Source organism: Hesperophylax consimilis, chromosome 26 (genome assembly GCF_061612785.1).
Source record: "Hesperophylax consimilis isolate HC1 chromosome 26, BYU_Hcon_1.0, whole genome shotgun sequence".
NCBI lineage: Eukaryota > Metazoa > Arthropoda > Insecta > Trichoptera > Limnephilidae > Hesperophylax > Hesperophylax consimilis.
In genome coordinates this window covers 2,500,485-2,524,691 of record NC_142861.1, presented here as the reverse complement: position 1 = coordinate 2,524,691, position 24,207 = coordinate 2,500,485, and the positions used below count along the sequence as shown (strand labels likewise).

At 35.8% G+C, this 24,207-nt stretch overlaps 1 protein-coding gene across 1 annotated transcript in view; it reads left to right on the top strand.

The window, feature by feature from the left end:
* The window catches only part of RasGAP1 (Ras GTPase activating protein 1), a 91,182-nt gene that overhangs the window by 15,565 nt on the left and 51,410 nt on the right, over positions 1-24,207 (top strand). Inside the window, exon 2 of the mRNA XM_089647131.1 lies at positions 23,881-24,001. Within this exon, the coding sequence (XP_089503257.1) occupies positions 23,881-24,001 (121 nt within the window). The remainder of the gene's footprint in view (positions 1-23,880; positions 24,002-24,207) is intronic.

Genomic DNA, 24,207 nt, shown 5'->3' with positions numbered 1-24,207 from the left:
TGGGGTTATTTCTCGTCTGGCGGCGGCCAAGCTATACTGCCGTCCGCGTAAACCGATCGGAAATGCTCGGCGTTCCCGAGCAGTTCCGAGGGCTTGACAGTGTTACCATCCATACACTACAGTTCTACTAAACTATAAACGTTCTTCAACGGAGTTTGATAGGATTTTCACATCATGTAGAGAATTACTTCCGGAAGGTTGATGTATATAATACACGGATAGTAGAGAAAGTAGAGAAAAGTCTAGCAACGCCAGATACACGCTAGCTAGTAATCGATGAGCACGGAATGATGTGAAGAAATTGATTGAATTTGGCCCTCGTGGGGGTAAAGCAGACCTCCATTTTTTGAATATATTGTTCTCTGTCAATTGTAAGATGCTGTCAATAGAACATATTTCTTATTGGAGAGATTTCTTATCATCAGTGCATTCTTTATCCTGTAGTTTCAACTGCACCCATGCCAATCGAGTAGTTTTAAAAGCTATAAAATTAGTTATCGTCATCTGTCCTGGGTGCATGTTCGTAAATACCAGAAATGTTATCCATTCTCTCGAAATCAGTATTGTTTTAACGTTCAAAGGCTTATTTTCTAAAGTGATTTTGATTACTAGAGAGGTAAATAGCTGACACATCGTCGTTAGGCGTCGGGCATTTACCAAGCTCTGCCGAAATATCCCGAATGGATAATGCATTGGGTATTTATGAGTGTCGTGGGTCATTTGAAGATGTGCTTAAATATAACTTATAACCACATTTTAATTATTATTTTTGTCTTATGTGTCAATGCTTGTTTTCGAAGATATTAATACAAAATGATAATAATGCTATTTTATAAATTTTCTAGCTGATTTGTGAAATACCGTGATCTGTCAATCAATGAAATACAACTTATACAATTCATTGTAGGAAGGATAAGTCTTAACTTAGAGTTTTTGTAACAGCTGTAATGCCAGTTGAATACTACACCTACATTAAAAAAAATACTCACATAGCACTCTTTTTAGGGTGAATTGCCTAATACAAAAAAAAAAAAAAAAAATACTGATTTATTCTTGCTAAAACTGCATGTCTCCTATTATTCAACTCTTCAATGTAACCAATGTCTTACACCCCATTGTGAGTTCCAATAGCTAATATTTCCAGTCTAATAGTTTGGAAATCTGCATCTTTCCTGTCTCCTGATTCATACATATTCTTTCTGTTGTCCTATTCGAGTCGGTGTCCATTACATTGACGCAGTGCCTCCAGGCATCCCTGTCCTGCGTTACTTCAATGGCCCCCGTCCATTGTAGGAGTTGTTTCTTTCAACTATCAACTCGAGCGATTTTCGGCTTATTATGGCAAGTTTGCAAAGACGTCTTAATGTGCCAAGTTTATAGAACCTAAAAATATGGAATAAACGGTGATATCTAGGTGGATTCATTGGCTTTAAACCGCAGTAAGCAGTTCATATGTTTCCGTGTTAATATTTTGAGGAATGATATTAATTAAATAATAATGTAAATGTATAAATACAAGCAATCGCTCGAGTGGCTATGTCTACAATAGCATATAAAATTTTCAGCTTAATTCGATCTTCTCGCATTCTTAATGCATCATGACCAAGCCACCGAAATTGAAAAATAGAAAGAGTTCGATATTTAGCTTATCTCAGATCGTCAATCCCGTTTTGTGATTCCCGCTAATCTTAAAAATCTCACTTCGGTTGTGTCCTCATTCACGCTTGCTAAAACTTAATGTATTATTTTATCAAACTCTTCAAAGCTAGCAATGTTTACAACCCGCTGCGAGTTGTTGCATGTGACGCTATTGCCAGCGGAGTAAAACTTGCGTTATAGCATCTCCTGGTCACGCAGTTTGACCCCTCCGATCTCAGGTTAAGGGACATCGCTTCCTGTGTAGATAAATGCATCGCTACAGTATCTCGTTTTATTTCTCAGCGGCGTAAATAATGTCTTTACTAGCAGCAGCGTATGATAAGTGCAGAGAGGAGATATCGCAAGTCTCTTTTTAACAGACATCAATAATTTATAATCTTTTTAAAGTTTTTTTTTTTAATGTTTGATTTTGTACGTTATTTTTAAATTGGGTAGTGAGAGTAATATTCTTCATTTAATATTAGCTTTATGTCTACCAACGTTGAATTGAATATTGAATTTAGCAGCCACTTCTGTTCTGGAGCCCCAAAATGCTTGAACCCTCGACTCTTTTCGTCCGGTTGATTTCCGTTTGATAGATTCCCCCATCTTGACAAAATGGATAGCAATTCTTGGAGCACAGGCGTCAGGTTTTAATGCCGTCCTTGTTCTACAAATATCTAAACGGAAGATGCTCTGACGTGCTAGCTTCATTGGTCCCTTCGGCACCAGTGCATAGTCAGAAAACACGCCCAACACTCTGTGTTTCTTCCCTCCTACAACATGGATCTCTTCAATTGTTCCTCATTTTTCTCCTCAGAGGCTGAAAGTAGTGGAAACGGAAGGAGATGGGAAGAGAAAGTTTGAGAAGTACCTGATATTCAGATATAGTCCACAAACAACTCGGGTAGAACTTTTGATATTTGAGAGGTCCCCATTAAAAATTTATTTGCACTCTGTCTTCAAATATAATTATGCTTGCCAGTTGATCATAATTTTATCTAACGCCGAAACAAACTGAAAATCAGCACTAAACGGAGATCATTCAAATGTCAAAAAATTAAAATAGCGCTGGTAGTCGATTTGATATTAATCAAATGTGATTGAGTTCTGAAAGAGCCCATCCTTAGTATTTCTATTCTTTATTAATCATTTAAAAATGAATCGCCAATCAATGTGCTTGTGTAGTAAATATAAATTGTAAATCAAAAACATTAATGATGATAATATTTTTTGCAGCTGTGTTTTTTGCACATTTCTGTATTTGTTTATATCTTGCATTGTGGAGGTCATTGATTTAATGATTTTGATAAAAAAAATATATGTTTTCAACTGACTGTCAAAGGATGAATGATAAACATATTTATATCATTTTTGATTATGTCTAAGAATGACAAATGTAAGTAATTAAGACAGATAAGATTTTTTACTGCAGGATCTCATTATGTGGTTGGAGTTGATTTCTTCATGTGTTTCTCAATGTTCACAATGATTTTTCAATGTCCAAAATGATTTTTCAATGTTCAAAATGATTTCTCAATGTTCACCATAATTTCTCAATGTTCACAATAATTTCTCAATGTTCACAATTATTTCTCAATGTTCACAATGATTTCTCAATGTTCACAATTATTTCTCAATGTTCACAATGATTTCTCAATGTTCACAATGAATTCTCAATGTTCACAATGATTTCTCAATGTTCACGATTTCAATTTTCGCTACGTTTGGTTACTTAGCATGGGTTCATGGGGTGAAGTTCATGTATTGGCGGGCGGATGCCTCTGCCCATCTACTGCATGGCGGGCGAAGTCGGGAGACACTGGTTGAAGAAGACCGTTTGACCTCTCCAACAGGACTCTATTGACCGATCGCCCTGCACCGCAGTGGGAGAAATGGGTTCATACATCCTTCGACCCATATATTCCTACCCACTTGTCATATCTGTTTCCTTCTCAGAACTTGCTGTCCTTTAAAATACACTCCACCCAGCATCCCCAAAGATGACGTAGGGCCTGAGGAAAATTATTTTCCTCAGGGCCTCCTGTGTGGAGCTAATGTAAAAAAAAAACTATTTCTCAACGTTTATAATGATTTTTCAATACTGATAATAAATATGTCAGTTTTTGAACCCAACTGTCATTTAGTACAAACGCTATTCTCTGTTTATTATATTCAATATTTACACAAAATATACAAGCTATCTATGTCAGCTAAATATTTATATTGCACCCGTTTTCGTCTATATCATTGCATAATTTATTTCCAGAATGGTAGATATCTCATTATCACCCGATGAAAGACCACCTTTAAGATTCGAAACCGGTTTTTAACTGTGTTTAGTGACAAGATCTGAATGGACATGCATTCTTTTTAATCTCCTTCCCATCCCCGCTCACTTTAGCCTCTCAATATACCCCAATTGTGGTTGCCATAGACCTACTGGCTCCTGCTAGTTAGATTCTGGTCAAGTAACGCTCCAATTTGCCGCTCTTAAAAGTTAACACATTCAAGGACACAGCGAATATAGGTGTCGTTTTAGAGGAGATGCGATATTACACAATGTATGTTTTTTATTAAAACACAAATAACTTTGTTTACATCACTTTATTTCGATACAAAAATCTCAACATGTTTCATAAACCAAGTTCACTTCATCAGGAGCACAAGTATACTCTTCTCATACTCATACTCTTCTTATACTGCTCCTGATGAAGTGAACTTGGTTCATGAAACATGTTGAGATTTTGTATCGAAATAAAGTGATGTAAACAAAGTTATTTGTGTTTTAATAAAAAATAAATAATGCCATCACAAAGTGAAATGCAGTTAGAAGAAGTTTTCTTCGAAAAATTACAATGTATGTCTTTAGACAGGGACGTGATACGATACAGCAGACCGGAAAGTCATTGTATTATATGTTGTATTGTAGCAGCATGTGGCTCGTTTATTTGCGTCACTTCGGATACTGCGTAAACAATTATTTATTTCATTTTATTGGACTAACTCTTCTTTTAATAACTTTGAAGGTTATACAAATAAATGTAATATATCATTGAAGAAGAAGATAATTCTAATAAATCTAAACTAAACATGAAACAGAACAAGACACTGTTTTATCTTGATTTTTTCTGTATAGTTTTGACATTTTAATAACATATGAAATGGTACGTATACATTTGCGAACTTAAACGCGAACCGAGTCACGAATTAGGGGAAAGGACCGGAGCAACTGCAAGCGGCGTTTCGTGCCATTTGCGTTTGCTTCGTTCCTTTTCCATATGTTGAGGTTCAGTTTGGCAGTACGGCTCGCGTCATTATACGTAGCATAAGATATAAATATAACGGTCTCAACTGGGAATCGAACCCACGAACTCTTTAACACTTGACCATTGTGACCTAATTATTAAATGTAAGTAACTAATTTTTACCATATTTTTGGCAGCTGTCGTTTTGAATCGTTACAATGTTCTGAAGAATTTGTTTGTAACCTAGATAGCGTCTCGGATAAACAAATCCGATTTTTATATATATGGGATACCTATTGACTTTTTCTAAAATTCTACATGAATATTATATTTTTATTGGAACAACTTATATTATTTTAATAACATTTGAAGATTTATACCCTTCAACGCCTTTTGCATCTAATCCTAGAAAACACTTCCTTGCAAATAGAGTAGTGGATGCTTGGAACAAACTCCCACAACATGTCATCGATGCAACAAATATAAATCAATTCAAAGCTCTATTGGATTCACATTTGGAGAGAAGAAAGGACTTAGTTCAAACTTAAAACAACTCAATTACTGGCAAACTTGTTGTGAAATCAGATATGAGCGCATCAGCAGAATGCTGCCTGCTCATTACATAATAATAATAATGTAATTCTGATGAAGAATAAGGAATCAATAAGTTGACATGAAATAATGAGGTCCCATTGGCCGAGTAGTAAGAAGGATTATCGTGGTAAGACAGAGATTCTGGGTTCGATTCCCAGATGAGAACGTTATCTTTTTATTTTTCTATATCTTATTCTGTTTCATGTTTCGTTTAGTTTTATTAGTATTATCTTCCTCTTCAATTATTTATTCATGTTTTCTATAAAACGGTTACGCACCGATATATTACGGAGACCGCACAAAAGACATTGTGTCCGTGAATGTGTTAAATGCATAATTTATCGAAAAAGAATTAGTTCTGAATTGTAAAGTAGAAGTGTTCATTCATAATAAAGTCTAAGCCACATGGCCATTAACCTTTTAAACGCGTTAATTTGCTCCGTTTTATCTATACCCGTACGCGGTACATATTTTCAAATACCTATCCATGCAATTAAATGTCAAATTATAGCATTCTGGCATGATTTATTGGACTATATAGACAGAACAGATTATTCTCCACAATATGAAAACAAATCCTCGTGTGTCAACACTCTTAGATGTTTATAAAAACAAAAACATAAAATTTCATACAAAGACGTACCGTATCTTTTGAATGTGGTCCCGCCATTCACTCGGCGTCATAAATAAACCACTCTCGGTGTGTGTGTACTTAGGCCACTGTGTTTATAGACACAAGTGGGACACCATGATCACTTATCATCCTTAGTTATGAAAAGTTGTGAATGACAAACTAGTACTAACGCCATCCGTTGGCAAAAATGTAAACTAAAGGACTAAAAGGCGCGAAGAGGCGCACTTGGTTATCGATCTTTTTTTATGAAATACAATTTTATTTTTGAGAAATTCTTGTAGATGTCAGCATCGTGATGGTTCTACAAATGTCCAAGTGAGCAAGAAATACATTTATGACGAAAGAGAGCGGGAATATCGGCCGTCAAAGTTGCCGTATCAACTGTTGATACAGCCGCGTGTGAGTATAGACTTTTTGCCGTAACAACAGTTGATACGGCCGCGTGCAAAGAGTTAAATTTCATTCATATAGCAAATACGTCCACAGTTTTAGATGCTTGGTAATGCTCTGTAATCAGCATTTCTTATCAATACTAGCGCACGCACACATTTGCGGCAGTTTTATAATACAGACACAGCACACACACACGCTAATATCTGCCATGAATGAATAATAGTATGTCCCGTCTATAGGTAGAATATCCCAGGTGTGAACGCTACTCAAACACAGTATGAAGTCTCACCTATGTTGGTATAGTCTGTTGTGAAACTGAATTTATTCATATAATGTTATGAATGACAATCGTTGTGTGGCAGATTATTTACTGTGTTCGTATATCGATTTCGATATTATTGATTCACACCGAACTTGCATTGAATTAATTCTCTGTACGGTTTATGATTTATTTTTACAACTTGACGACTTTGTAAAAGTATTTGATTTTTTTATTTTTACATTAGCTGCTTCACGCAGGAGGCACTGAGGATTTTTTTTCTCTCAGTGCCTACTTCTTTATAGGGAAAGGGAGGAAGAAGTATGAGGGGTGGCTAGAAATCTGGTGGTCAATGTGTCCAGGAGTGACGGACGTATGAATGCATCCTTCCCACTGCGGTGGAAGTCGATGCTTCGAAAGAGTCTGGCTGGAGAGATCAAAAGGTCTCGTTCAACCAGTCTCCCGATCCGGCACATGCTACCTAGATGAACCTCACCCCATGAACCCGGGCACCCCTGCTAAGAAACCAATCGTAGCAAACCACTTGAGGTGACCTATGGCAGGGGTGTTGGTTATCCAGTGAATATTTCCCGGGGTGTCGGTACCTATTCCCGTCTCCCAAATTGGATTCTTATTGGCGTCTTCGTTCTTTTTACTTTTATGACAAAGTATGCATGTTAAGAATTTTAGGTTTGGTTTCCGAATTAGCTGGATCAAAACCCTTTGATTTGTGATATTTTATTTTTGGAATAATTTAATGATTTGTAACTTGGTAGTTCTTAGTTGAAGTATAAAGTTAGTTAAAATGTGGTCAGATTAGCTCAGTGGTAGAGCGGCACTCCAGCAAGGCTGAGGTCCTGGGTTTAATTCTTAGATGCGACCGAATCTTTTTCTGATTTTTCCGTTTCAAATTTTCGTTTGTGAGTCACTAACATTGTCTTCAATGATCTAAATTATATGTTTGCACTTTATGTAGATTGGAAGATACTTACTATAATTGAACTCATTATACCTGGTGAAAGCCCTCATGTTTTGTAACTAGAGCTGAATAGCTAGGTACTTTCTATCTTGCCTCTTCTTTTCTGCTTAGCTATATTTAACCTAATGTAAGAATTTACCCTCAGCAGAATCCTTAGCGAGGGATTACTCGATTCCATTTCGCCAACATTCTTAGACTGAGCGTAGATATAACACTCAATTTGAAATAATTTTACCATAGTAGAACTGAAAAATACTTGTGTAATGGAATTAATTTGTTTAATTTAATTCTTGTTATACATTATAAACCAAACAGACTTTTTTTATTACACATAAAATAGCGTTTTGTAATTTTAGCTATCTCACATAAAACCATGCCGAAAACACTAATTCAAAAGAAGGGATAGACCGCTACACAAAACTTCTTGCTTCATTCACATTCATCCATTGTCTCATACTCTTCTGTTATTCTAGCTGTTGAAGTGGCCCGACTCAAGTATCTAGTTCAACGGATCGTGCCATGTCTTCATCGGGCGCCCCCAACTCCTTCCACCATTCATATTCGCGTCGTATATTCTCCCTAGACTCCTTCCTCATTCATTCGCCATATTATATATCCAAACAGTCAAAGAAAGGGATTTCTCAATTTTATTCATTACACTCAGCTAGTCTTGCATTCTTTCTGGATCTATACTATATTTTTATCACGGTCATACCTACCAAACTTCTCAGGATATGTAAATAAATGGTTTACCTTTTGATTGTATTGTTCAGTTCAAATTACGCTTAGTTGCCTTTATGACATTTATATAATACCATCTTTGACCACCTCATTATTGATGAGTTTTCAGCCAATACTATTTTTGACCACGTCATCATTGATGAGTTTTCAGCCAATACTATTTTTGACCACGTCATCATTGATGAGTTTTCAGCCAATACTATTTTTGACCACGTCATTATTAATGAGTTTTCATCCAATACAATTTTTGACCACGTCATCATTGATTAGTTTTCAGCAGATTCTATTTTTGACCACGTCATCATTGATTAGTTTTCAGCAGATTCTATTTTTGACCACGTCATTATTGATTAGTTTTCAGCCAATACTATTTTTGACCACCTAATTATTGATGAGTTTTCAGCCAATACTATTTTTGACCACCTCATTATTGATGAGTTTTCAGCCAATACTATTTTTGACCACCTCATTGTTTATGAGTTTTCAGCTGATACTATTTTTGACCAACCCATTATTGATGAGTTTTCAGCCAATACTATTTTTGACCACCTCATTATTGATGAGTATTCAGTCAATACTATTTTTGAAAACCTTATTATTGATCAGTTTTCAGCCAATATGTACTATTTATGACCACCTCATTATTGATGAGTATTCAGTCAATACTATTTTTGACCATCTCATTACTGATGAGTTTTCAGCCAATATGTACTATTTATGACCACCTCATTATTGATGAGTATTCAGTCAATACTAGTTTTGACCATCTCATTACTGATGAGTTTTCAGCCAATATGTACTATTTATGACCACCTCATTATTGATGAGTATTCAGTCAATACTATTTTTGACCATCTCATTACTGATGAGTTTTCAGCCAATATGTACTATTTATGACCACCTCATTATTGATGAGTATTCAGTCAATACTATTTTTGACCACCTCATTATTGATTAGTTTTCAGCAGATACTATTTTTGACCACATCATTATTGATGAATTTTCAGCCAATACTATTTTTGACCACCTCATTGCTGATGAGTTTTCAGCCATTACTATTTTTGACCACCTCATTATTGATGAGTTTTCAGCCAATACTATTTTTGACCACCTCATTATTGATGAGTTTTCAGCCAATACTATTTTTGACCACCTCATTATTGATGGGTTTTCAGCCAATACTATTTTTGACCACCTCATTACTGATGAGATTTCAGCCAATACTATTTTTGACCACCTCATTATTGATGAGTTTTCAGCTAATACTATTTTTGACCACCTCATTATTGATGAGTTTTCAGCCAATACTACTTTTGACCACCTCATTATTGATGAGTTTTCAGCCAATACTATTTTTGACCATCTAATTATTTATGAGTTTTCAGCCAATACTATTTTTGAGCACCTCATTATTGATGGGTTTTCAGCCAATACTATTTTTGACCACCTCATTATTGATGAGTTTTCAGCCAATAAGAATATGTTGGTAGTGCCACGTATTTTGTTAAACAAACTAAATATCCGTTCAACGGTTTCTTTGATATCCTAACCTCGATTCAATCTCCCCCCTGTTTGTGTTTTCGTCTGGAAGGATTCACCAAGGATAAAGATAATTGTTGAGCGCAGGATATGACTCGATTCTACTTGTGAATATAATAATGGCATATCCTTTGAATATAATTTCTAATTAGCATCACAAATGATAAAGCTGAATGGTAGTTTGTCTTGGGACTCAAGATTATTCTGTCCGATGGGAGTTCTTATGTTTTTTCACTGAAGTTATCAATATGTAGTACTTGTGAAACAGGGCTAGTAATTTTTTAGATTATGACTAACTTTAATTATGTATTTACTAGCGCAGACCTGTGAAAAATCACGGCATATTTGTAGGATTTGTGAAGCTGAAAGTATTTATAAAATATTAGCCTTTCAAAAACAAATATTGTCAATATTAATAAATTAGAGAGACAATCATAAATTTATCTGTCTGATGAACACTGTTAGTAAAGGTATGATTTGAGGTTTTCACAGCCAAAAGTTAAGCACTTTATTTTTGGGATATTATGCCGTGTTGCGCTTCCTCCTTGTTTAGCCAACGTTTCGGACAGCGTTACAGTGTCCATCGTCAGGGCCTATGTAATAAGATGCGATACGGTGCTGCCAGATCCAATCCTTTCAAGAGCTGGTGTTACAGTATAATTTTAAATGGTTTTCTGCATTTAGTTTTGATGTAGACATGATTTACCGTATACCAAGAACTATTGACCCCGTCGTCTTTATTGATATTAATGGGATTTTTGTGAATTTCGATTGCCTGTGTAATTAGGCATGCTCTATGCGTTTTGGATCTTCCCAGTACTTCAGAAACAAATCGTAATAATGGCCGGTTTCAATTAAACACTCGGCAATTGCCGATTTGTCAGGGTGGCTTAGTTTACGTGCTCGAAAGTGTTCTGATATTCTTTTCTTTACCGTTTTCCCCGCAAGGCTAAACATAAGAGCCAAATATACCCCAAGAGACGACAGAATTGAACAATTTTTCTTGCCTTATGTTCACAATGTGACGGAGAGAATTGCCAGGATACTGAGAAAAGAAAGCATCGAGATTGTCTTCAGAACCACGACAAAACCTCGATAAGACACCAACACGCCCTGCCGCTACTATGAATGATCCCAAGGGGTCACTGTGACGGCAACATGAAGATATTATATTATCAAGCACACACATATATATATACACTACTACGTATTTACAAATGCACTTCTTCCAATATTATTATCATTATTATATAGCTTCACTCTCTGTTTTCCTATACACATTAATTACATCATGTCTAATTTTATAAAACTGATTAAACTGCCTTATTTAAAGATGAATGAACAACTTGGCAGGATTTTGTTATCACCGTCGTCTTTTAATCATTATCATTCAGTTTTATGTGACACGAGAGTCTGAGTCCCGACTGTATGGAGTTACAGCCAATATAGCTATAGCTTCCTGCTAAGGCTGAAGGAAGTGGTTTAGGTGAAGAGGAAGCTTACTAAACATAGATAAAGCCATTGATGTATTTATACAGGGTGTCTGGGGGTAAAGTACACAATCTTTTGGAAGTAAAAAAAATGAATTACTTTTATTAACTATATAAATAAAAATGTTAATGTTTGTTTGTTCAAAATTTTAATCTCCGAAAAATCTTCACCGATTGCTCTGAAATTTTGAAACAACATTGCTTTCAAATACGCGTGTGTTTTTATATACCTATATTCGTAATACACATAGATGTCACATCGTCATTTTTTAAAACAACGCTATTGAGGTGATTTTGTGCAAAAACGCACTATACAAATCATCCATATATTAATATTATTATTATCTGTTGGACGTAAAAGCAACACGCGCTATTTTTTCTCTCTCTGCACAGACAGACTGAGCCTCAGGAACGCGTTGCGGGGTACAGCTATTTCAAAAATATTTTTCTATAGAAGAATATAATGTTTTTCATACGAACAATTCAACTTTTTTTTACCTGAAAACTACATTAAAATGTTGGAATTTTTTTGGAAAAACTTCCTTTTTACTTGTACTATTGTGTAGAATCACCTCCCGAAGTTTGTGTACCTTGGACAAACTTCGGGAGTTTCAAGACTTTGGACAAACTGTATACATAATTCCTTATTTGAAATTAAAAAAAAATGTTACATGAAATATAAGTAGGTAGGTAACGAAGTAACTGCAAGCGGCGTTTCGTGTAATTTGCAATTGCTTCGTTCCTATCCCATATGTTGGGATTCAGCTCGGCAGTTCTGGTTGCGTATGTATATGTAGCTTTATGATTTCAGAAGATATTTTGGTTTTGATTTATTTAATAAGTGAAATTTAAAAACTTTTTTTTGGACGCAAGGTCCACCGACCGTTCATAGAACTACTAGTTTATTTGATTTAATTATTATGATTCTGATATATAATATATTTTTAATATATTTTGAATACCCCTGAAAAGATAACAGATTTCTAATTCAGCTGCTGATTTCATTGAGAAAATATAGATTTTACATGTTATAATTATACTATTATTTATAATGGTAGTTTGCAGTGGTGGTTCGTGCAATGAGATAAAATACATCCAAAATATAATATAACTTCAATTTAAATATTACCGATTTAGTACCAGTTACTACGCACTACAAATCGCAGTACAATATTGCGCTAGTGAGGCAGAGATAGACCCGCCTCCGATAGTAGCTGATTTCATGTAGACAGAGGTGGGTGCGGATGTCAAACAGAACGGTAGCTGACTTGGTCACGCATCGTTTAGTTGAGGCGCGCCTCTTCCAACATTCCAACACTTCCGAAAGTAGAATTGATCGTTTACGATTTTCACTCTCGTGACAAAGATTTGTTTAGTTTTGTGATGTATGTGGCAGTTCCTACTACCGAGAATGGCTAATTTACAGTTGATAGGGTGTATCTTAATTAACTGGATAATGTTTGCACATTCATATTATCATAGTTTGACGGAGGTAATAGTTTTCATTGTTGTTTTTGTAGGTATTTGTTAGGTTGACGGCGACCGTGGTAGAGGGGTAAGACTCTCGACTTGCAAGCTGAAGGTCGCAGGTTCAAATTCCGGCATGCGCAAGTAAATTTTATTTGATTAGTTTGTGTTATTTCACAATTTACTCATTTAAATTAATATATCACCACTTAGGATCCTAGCCGGCCTTAGGAGTAGCAGCTTGCCACACAAAATTACATATTAATAGGTGGGTCAAATCCCAGCACCGCAAAGAATGGGAGAGGGCACCTGGAATGAGACAATCCAAAGTACTCATAAAAGGACCAGCCAACCAAGAAACTACTCGATATGGACAGATACTCTCTGAGGGAACTGGTAGAACTACTAACGGGACACTGCCATCTCAGGACACATGCAGATATTGGGAGTGGAAAACACCAATAGATGCAGGAAATGTGAAGAGGATGAAGAGATTCCAATTCACCTATGGTGCCAATGTCCTGCCCTGGTGGGAACTAGGCTCAGATACCTGGGAAGACATACAGTAGAACCAGAAGACATAGCCACATACCCAATGACAACCCTGGTGAACTTTATTAAAGGGACTGGGTTGTTGTCAAAGGATTGAGGTAAAATGGGAGATAACACAATGGGCCTATGGCCTAAGTGCGCTCACGGAAACTACGTTTAGTATACTTGCGGCACGTTCCAGAGCGGAAAATACTCTCATTGAATTGAAACGTAGCTTTAAATGGTTTTAGCCGTGTTTGGTGACCAGATTTGAATAGCCTTTCTTGCCCTTTCCCATCTCCTTCCCCTTCCCACTACCTTCAGCCTCACAACGTACCCCAATAGGGGATTCCATAGTCTCACTGGCTCAAGACGGTTGGGAGCAGTTACTTTAAAAAAATGTTTGTGTTTGTCCACTTTTTAATCTCACGAAACGCCACTGGTAGTTTGTTCTCTTTACATGAGCATTAGCCACTACAACAAAGTAATTAATCATAAAACAATCTTGATTTAAAGATAAAAACTACATAGAATCATCATTACTGTAATAGCGCTGATATTTTATATTATTTATGAGACAAATGATTTTTCTTCATAGTATATTATAACTAGTACCTACATAGAATCTCATAGCAATTCCTATAGAAATATTTTTTTATATTACATACACACCTACAATAATAATATAAAAATAATTTGCCTGCCTATTGTTCTAGTGTTCCCACAGTACTTGTCTACAGTTTTTAGGTGTGATTCTGAGATATTTAGACTGAGGAGCGAATCTTGGATAAGTGCTTCAGTTTTATTATTGCCTTTGGTCCCAATTATAATATTCAATTCATATTTTTTTATATACAGGGTGTAACAGGACGTACCTGACCTACCAAGTACACAAGTAAATTAATTTGTATTCTTGTACAAGGTTAGTGCACTTTTCCCCTGGGATAAGATTGTACTCTATAGCAGTGCTCCGCAACCTTTTCTCACCTACGACACACCAAATTTCTTCCTAGAATTCCGCGGCACACCAAAAGCTAAAATATATAGATATTAAATTGATACACAAATTTTACAATAATTTCTTGTTTTTTATTTGAAAAGTATACTTACATACATATAACTATAACATATTTATTTTTACGCAATCTTAATAATTATTATAAAATAATAATAAATTAATGAGCGATTAATTGTTAAATTAATGAGCGATTAATTGTTAAATTAACCTGCGCTTGTTTCAATGAACACAAAAGTTTTATATTCGGCTCGATTTTTGACAGCGCAACCCGAAGTTTTTGGAACCTTTTAAGCATGACCGCTTATCATTATTAATTAATACAAGCGTTGAAAAACTCTGCTCACATAAATTTGTCGTTGAAAATGGAAGTAGTGTTAAGAATGCTTTGACGGGAATGTGAGGATATTATTTTTTAACGTATATCGAGAAAACATCTAATTGATCTTCGCAGAAGTGAAGTTTTAATGTCATGTCATTATTTAAATCTGTAAATTCCACTCGAATTTGCAGAGGCAGTGCTTCCGTTGCTGAAAAAAAAAGACAATATTATGAAAAATAATTTGTCATTGTGTATTAAATACATAATGAAATATTGTAAAATGTCAAATACATTGAATTTGACCGCGGCACACCTGACCCATCTTCGATGTATGAACAAAATAGTAGAATTTCGAAAAAAGTTATTTATATTTTTTAAATAACGTATATTAGTTTTCACTTTTGTTTTCGGTAATTAATTAATGAATGAATGCAAATCTTGGAAGCGGAAATTAAGGACGGGTTGTTTCGGAGAATTTGAACAATTTTCGGTTATGATTTTATTGTATAATGTAGCAAATTAAGTTATTTATAAAATGATCGGAAAATTTTTTAATATTTATGACTGAACATCCACAAAATAAAATAAAAGGCACTTTTTGGCTATGTTTTTTCTTGCATAAATCGAAACAGGCGGATTGTATTAAGCGGGAATTTAAACCTTATCGCCCATCTACGTAAGGGTTGTTATTGATAGCGGCTCAATTTAAAATATTACACGACGTAGTGCATCGCCTTAATTGAAAAAACACAAGAAATGACAACTAACACGTTTATTAGAAATACTTTATCTCAGGGTTAAAACCGTATCCAACAAGCAACCACAAATACAATATTTGGGCAAAAAAGCTACGTATACTTTGGTATTAAACTCTACAACAAAATCCCACTCTCATTCAAAACTCACAACATTTAATCTCAAATAATAATTAGAATTGAAATAGATGATGCTAGCTGGGGGTTATCCTTAGGAAATAGACGTATACCATCGCACGCCTTTCTGTAGGCCTTTTTAAAATATACAATTCCGTGATACATTATTTTGATGTATCTCATTACGTTTAGCCAAAGTTAGCAATGTAAGCGCCTGAAAATATTTTTTTTACGACTTCGTTACAAAACATCGACTTTTCTCTACTTTTTATAAATATAATATGCATGTACAGGGTTTTCCAATAAGAAGTGTTATTTTGATATTCAATCGTAAAAGATCAATGGTTTCGTTGCTTGTGTGGCACGTAGCTTTGCCGTCTTGTTGAAAGTAAACGTTGTCCAGATCAATACCATCCAATTCCGGTCATAAAAAATCATTAATCATCTCTCGATAGCGCAATCCATTCACCGTAACTGTTGCTCCAGCCTCATTTTCGAAAAAGTAAGGTCCAATGACTCCGCCGGACTATAAACCGCACCAAACAGTCACACGTTGAGGATAGAGAGGTTTTTCAACAATAACTCTTGGGTTTTCCGAGCCCCAGATGCGACAATTTTGCTTGTTGACGAAGCCACCGAGGTGGAAATGTGCCTCATCACTCCAGATGATTTGCATTTAATTCACTCAAGTGAATTTTAATAATTTTAATGCGTTGTTGAAGCGTGTATCGTTCCATTTTTATTAATAGCGTAGTTTCTACTTGTCAAATGTTAAAAATGACAGCTTCAAAAGTAACATCTACCGAAATAGCGGGCTGTTAAAAATAACACCTCTTATTGGAAAACCCCGTATATGTAAACCTTCCGGAAGAAAATCTATAAATGATGGTGAAAACCCCATCAAAATCAGTTGCGTAGTTTAGAAGAACTAAGCGCACTTACAGTCGCGGATAGCGACGTAGTTCTATACTATTTAGAGATTCTGACACCAAATACAGACACTCTATCTATTTATATTATGGATAGTATTTGTGGCGTGTGGGTTTGTTTTTTTGTGCAAATTTATAGTTTTGTTCTGAAATTTGCACATTTTCCCGGTGACAAGAAGAAAGTCACTGTCTACGAGAGATTTCGAAAAATCACCCACATCTTCTTTTCCCATCCCCTTAAAGCAGAATTTGATGGCTGATGAAATTTTGCACACTTGACTGTCTATATATGATTTCTAAAAAATTTTTGCCAGGCGGGGCAAGATAGTTAGCACAATAAAGACTCCTGATGTGAATGGGGCCCAAGTGGGTGTGAATCCACACGTTACTGTCAAGACGTCGCTTGCTTTTCCCCTTCGTAATAACGCATTACTCACCGACCAGAAGACTAACTGAGATAACATTCAAAACCAAAACTAAACACTCAAAATAATCACACTGCCAGTTCCCACACTAAACAAACTAATCGCCTATTTCATTTTTAAGTTTGTACTCCAATTAGAGCTACAATACACAAAGGAAAATAATACCATAAGTTTTTTTTTACGTTTTTAGAATGACATACTTTTGACACAAAGAAAGATTCGGATAAAATATATCTTTGTTCCTTCCCGACACATGATGTGATTGCGTATATTATATTTTAATGCGGGTTAAAAATGGTTAGATCAAAACTGAAATAGGCCGTCAAATAATGTCAATTAGAAGGCGTCATTCCTCGTCATCAATTTTATCGTCATTCGTCATCAAATGTGACGCAGATGGAAACATCTACGGATGTTCTCCTTTCAACTTACGATCTTTTTCCTAGTCCATATCGTAATCGAATTTAATGTTTCTAAGTCCCAATCTTGTCTGATTACGTCTGAAGGATATCGAAATGACAATCTAGTCTCATTAAACGGAAGCAATCTTATTATTGATATGCTTGGTGTAATTATAAGTGACCAGCTCAGGCACGGGGGGGTCCATCGCAGCCAGACTCTTCTTAGTTTATCAGAAGCTGGGCGTACAGATACAAATTGCAAGTGCGCCCCACTGTCGAGTTTGGGAGCTACCTCTGGAGTCCCAAAATACCTGAAAAATCCTCGACTTTTCAGAAACAAGCAGTCCGTTTGATAGATTCCCCTTTTTTGACAAACGGATTACAATCTTTAGAGCATAGGCGTCAGGTAAGTATGCTGTCCTTGTTCTATCGGTATTACGATGGAAGATGCTCCGAGGAACTAGCGTCATTGATCCCTTCGGCATTGGTGCGTAGTCGTGAAGCACGCTAAACACATGTACACGGTTGACACTTGTCACATGATGTTTGACGTGTGTTTCCTCCCTCCTAAAACATCTCTTCAAGACTCATGTTCACTCCTTCCTCTTCTCAAAAAGACCCTACACACAGCATTTCCAAATATGACATGCCCTGAGAGAAGTTATTTTCCGATTCCTGTGTGGATATAATGAAAAAAATTATGATAGTCAAAAATATTTTTGTAAAAAATCTAGAGTGTTGAGCTCCTGCAACGTGAAAATTTGAACCTTGAAACACTTGCGAATATTCTCCTCTCAGTTTACGAGATTTTTCTCAATATAAAGCAGATGATCTATCATGCGAACCCTGGCGGGATGACAATCTGGTATCCAACATGACATTCTTGACCATCTGACCATCTTGCACCATGTCACCATCAGTGATGGACAGAGATGTGCTTTATTTAAAATAAATCCATTTCAAATGGAAATGCAAAATGCAAAATGGGTATTTTCCATTTCAAATGCTTTTCTAAAAACCATTTTGCATTTTAAATGCTTTTCTCAATGCATTTTACATTTTAAATGCTTTTTTGTAACATTCTTCCTACTTTCTCCACTCATCTTTTTTCATAAGCCCCATCAGTCGGTCCTCAACCTCGCTATGAAAGATAATTTACATTTGTCAAGTTGTTCCCTGGTAGGAGCCCTGACAATTGAGTGATACCATTACAAAAAATACTGATTCAAATACTGAACATGGCCGACGCTGTAAAATGTTAGATAGCAGTATCTATGTTTTTACGTTGGCAACATTAGTCCCGCGCAAATTTTTTGTAACTTGCGTTACAATATTAAAGGTAATAAATAAGGTTTCATAATCTGTAGTGGTGTTTTTGGATTTATCATCATGTAATATGTTTGTTCTAGATTGATGTCCATTATTAAATGACAAAATTGTTTAAAAATTCTCTAATTATTTTAATTGTTTGACCTGAAAACCATTTTGCATTTTCAATGCATTTTGAAAATAGGTATTTTGCATTTTGTATTTGAAATGCTTTTCTAAAAACCATTTTGCATTTTCAAATGGAAAAGTTTTGACCCATTTCCATTTTGCATTTCAAATGGTTTTGGGTACCCATTTTGTACATCTCTGGTGATGGATCACGCGAACTCTGGCGGGATAAAAGGTAGTCCAACAAGGCCACCATCTTGAACCGGAACCGGAACGTAAAAAAACAAAATTCAAGCAGAAAAATTTAAATGTTTTTCGATCATATTATAAATAACTTAATTTGCCACATTATACGATAAAATCATAACATAAAAGCGATTCGTATGTAGGAGATTTTGAATTTTAAAGCATTTTTTATAAGCCTAATACTTTATTTTTTTTCTGGGCTTGTAAAAAGGCTTGATTGAAATTAAAATGCCGACTATTTCAAAGGCCAAGATGTGTTCTACTCGCGGTATTTAATTAAAACATGTAAGACATCAGATTTTCAAACCAAAAACACATGATTTTGCATTACTTCGTAGTTAGTGCTTCCCCCTGAATAATAAAGAAATCTTATTTCGATTCTTGGAAATAAAGATGATTCTATATATTTGTTTCACATTCGTCAACTACCTACCTCACTGATAACGGTGATTACTTCGTATAAATAAGTAATAATTACATGAAAAACAGTAATATTTGCAATTGTGTTCTAGATTGTTAATCTAGAAGCGAGAACTTTTTACAATGTTTGCTCTCGTTTCGATTTCAAAGTTTGTCCAATTATTCATAACTAAGTTGTTCAAGGAATCTATCACATCTGTTTACAGGGTGACTGAATTTGCATAGGAAATATTTGACTTCTTACAGTCGCAATTCGTTGATGTAATGAAGGAAAATAATAATTGTAAGAAAACCCTGCTTCACACACGTGAATCATGTGTATCGCAGTCGGGACACGTAAAAAATATGCAGAGTTTTCCAATAAGAGGTGTTATTTTGAATAGCCCGATATTTCGGTAGATGTTACTTTTGAAGCTGTCATTTTTTGACATTTGACAAGTAGAAACTACGCCATTAATAAAAATGGAACGATAAACGCTTCAACAACGCATTGAAATTATTAAAATTCACATGAGTGAATCAAATGCAAATCATCTTGAGTGATGAGGCCCATTTCCACCTCGGTGGCTTCGTCAACAAGCAAAATTGTCGCATCTGGGACTCGGAAAACCATTGCGGAAAACCCAAGAGTTATTGTTGAAAAGTCTCTCTATCCTCAACGTGTGACTGTTTGGTGCGGTTTATGGTCCGGCGGAGTCATTGGACTTTACTTTTTCGAAAATGAGGCTGGAGCAACAGTTACGGTGAATGGATTGCGCTATAGAGAGATGATTAATGATTTTTTATGGCCGGAATTGGATGGTATTGATCTGGACAACGTTTACTTTCAACAAGACGGCGCTACGTGCCACACAAGCAACGAAACCATTGATCTTTTAAGATTGAATATCAAAATAACACTTCTTATTGGAAAACCCTGTATTATTAAGTGAAATGGTATTTTACTTAAAATATTATTAATTATTCACTATACGAAAAATATTCCATAAGTCTAAACTTTACTAGAGGCGCACAGTTTACACCGCACTGTGGCAGCGTTTTTTTTTTATTGTTTCTGCGTTTTTTACGCCAAGCAATCAATAAAGAATTTTCATTCCTGAGCGATTTACAAACTTGTCATAGACGCCAAGGTTGAATCCACCATATTAAAACCAGCCTAGTTTTAGTTCGTATTCGTAGTTTTTTTCTTCATTATAATTTCTGCCTATTCGTAATAATTTGTATGTTATAGAAAAAAATGGATCTAAATTAATAGCTAGATACTTTCAGATTTCCACTCATTCTTTTCTTCCCGAATGGATGCCATAGTTCTACTGGCTCTTGGCAGTTGGGACTCTTGTATTTAGCGCACGGCTTCTTCTAAGTGCGACAGAGAAGCCAGACTAATGCTGTTAATTCATATGTGAGGTTATTTTGTTATTCTCGCTGGTGTTATCGGAAATGATAGCTGTAGACTTTCGATATCCGCTGTGTTTAGGGAAAAAAGCCGGATATCGAATTTCGTTGATATGAATTGAATAATACTGTTTCGTTTTCTGTGACCACTTTCGCTTATCTACAATCAGACTTCCGGCGGTGATAATGTTACCAAGTGTTTATTTATGACCTAAGGGACTTACTTTTCCGGTCTAAGATTTGGATAGATTAGAATGAATAAGTTGTAAGAGGAACTTATATAATGATAAAAAAAAACAATAATTTGCTAAAAGAACTGTGTGTTAACGGTCTTTGTTTCTAATCAAGCTTAGCGTTGTTAGCTATATTTTTTTTATTAAACCTTAACCCATCGCACTACCTGTTATACACCTCCCACCATCTCTACCCTCTGGAAATTTCACCCTCCCCCCACGCCGTCGCCTTGGGATATCATCTCCCCCCCGACCGTATATATTCAACCCCAATGACGAGTAACAAACCTTACGTATGTTGGTGGGCAGAAGTATGCAATTCCTATAGGCAAATAGGCACTGCCTACCCTACCTTCCTCACATAAATATATAAATACATAATGTTAAAATTTATTATATTATTGCAAGAAATAAATCTATATGCACTGCCATACTTATAACGTGTCAAAAGCATGAACTAAGTATGCTGAATGACGCATTTGTCATATTCAAATGTGGACTGTATTTTACACAAAAAATGTAAATGTGCGCAATGTGCATTCAAGGGAAGACTCTTTTGTGTTAGTGCCGAAAAAGGGCGTGCCTTTCGGTAGAAATCACAAATGTAACAATGGGTGCCATCTGTTAGTACCACTATTAATTACTAGGATTGTATTAACGAAATGATTATCATAATACCTATATTATAATGTTGGCTTTGATTGAAATATAGAAGTTTTATATATTACCCAATAATTGGCTTGTAATATGTGATATGCTAAAATTAAGCGTTTATTTAGATATTTATTTAATATGGCTGAAATTCCAATGGAACGTCGGCTAAAGCCAGTAGCAGCAGACTTCTTAGCGAAAACATAGCAAGTCTGTTATTCGCTGTTTTTCATACTGACTGCCCTTATTGAAAACTCTGAGCGCGCCACTGTTGGTGGACCTTCTGGACCTGTGCAAAACAAATATCTACTTCAAAAACATTTTCTGAGAACAGTTTGAGAACGAACCACTAATTAGAATAAACATATTTTATTAGATCAGGAAGCTATTTCTCATTACACAAATGTAGCCGTATATCGTCCATGCATGTAAAGTATTGGATCGAGTAGCCACTTAGAGTTCTGTTGTAATTTGTAACCCTCTTTCTGATACATGCGTCGTTTATGAGAAAGAGGGAGAGGTTACGATAGAGCTTTCATCGGTACCCTGGGACCGGCCAGCGTTAGGGATGCTTTTGTAATTCTACATTTTCACAAGTTGTTGCCTCTTTGTCTGGTATATCAGAGAATATTATTATCTGTGGCGTATCACGTGCTCCAAGTCAATATTTGCGTACATTTATTAGTCTGTCATTATTTGATGAAGCTTAATATCATAATTGTTTGTACATACACCTACGTACAAATAAACGTCTTTCCGGAGAAATGAACAAGTCAACAAAATGAAAATAAACACTTTGGTCCGGTTGTTTCGTCCGCGGTATATGTAACTACAACGCTGCTTAAAATCTAGGGCTATTCAGTCAGCCGAGAGTTACCACCGCCTGTCATCAACAATTAGAAACATTGTTAAGTACTTTGGTAGTGATATATAATCTCAGTAACGTACTGGTGAAATCTAATTCAGAATTGAAAAGTCTTGGTTGGTACATTTCAACCTTACCAACCTCTTCCTACTTTATTTTGCCTCACAAAATTCCTCATAAACTGGGGACACCATAGTTACTAGCCTCGGGATATTATAAAAAAATAACGATAAAACATTTGTATTCGCGCGTTCTTCAAAAGTACCTTCGTAACTACCTACACCTTAAAGGTACTTCTCCATTATTGCAAAATGCAGAGTTTCCTATAAATTACGCGTCTTATAAATAGGTTCCCATGGATTTCCTAAATTTCACTTTTTGTCCTGGCAACGCTTCCCACGCCGTTGCTATAACTATCCATTACTTTTAATGCAATGCGATCATCTAACCATGAGACATTCGAATCAGAGATGGACGGATATAACAATACAGTGTGATGGGTCCTCATTAGCAATTATTATTTATCTGTGAAGTTATGACATCGTAAATAGACTTGTAGGAAATTGCCTCAGTTCGTTTGTCTTTGAATCAAGACAGGTCCCAACTGGTGACCCTGTGGAAACCCACATGATATGCGCCTTTCTTCCTTTTCATTGTTTAATTTTAATTCAATACGACCATCTAACCAACAAACATTCGTATCAGAGATGGACGATTTGTGTTCTATTACGAATTTCAACCCAATAGATGCAATACTGTGCAAAGTTCCACAGTTTTACCGTTGCGCGTGTTTTTAAACTTTTTATAATCTCCGCAAAAAGCACTACGTTCTTCACAACAAACACATATCGCATTATTATATCATTTATTTTTGTTTTCTCGTCAAAATACTATTTCGAAAATTAGCAGATCTTCGGTTTTTACTGGTAAATACTAGCATTTTCTAAGTCCTGTAAAAGTCCCAAAAAGTAGTTTTAACAAGCTTTATTCTGACTTTTACAAACTCTCCATGGTAAAGGCTAAGATTTACTGTGAAAATCGGCAAAAAAACTAAGATCTAGCAAAGTTTCCATGCTTTTTGCATTGAACATGATTATTTCTTTCTTCCGGAATCTTGTCCGTTAACTGATCTATCGTATTGCTGTTCCCATGACAGCCGAGGCCAAGAATCTACCCCCACGCAGTCATGGAGCGCCTACTCATCGGGACACCTACTGCGTTCTTTCACTGGACCAGGAGGAGATCTTCAGGACTGCCACCATGGAGAGGACCCTCAAGTGAGTACCCCTTTCTTACTGCTACCTGCTATTCACACATTTATCTCTTTGACAGACATCGTACCCTATTTCAACTCTTCGCCAGTGACAGAAGCAAGGATTTTTGTATGTTTTGTTGTGACATTTCCTCTTTTTCATAAGCGACGCACGCTACAGAAATCGCCGTTACAGCGGAGCTCTTAGCGGTAGGACCATATGAAGGGTGC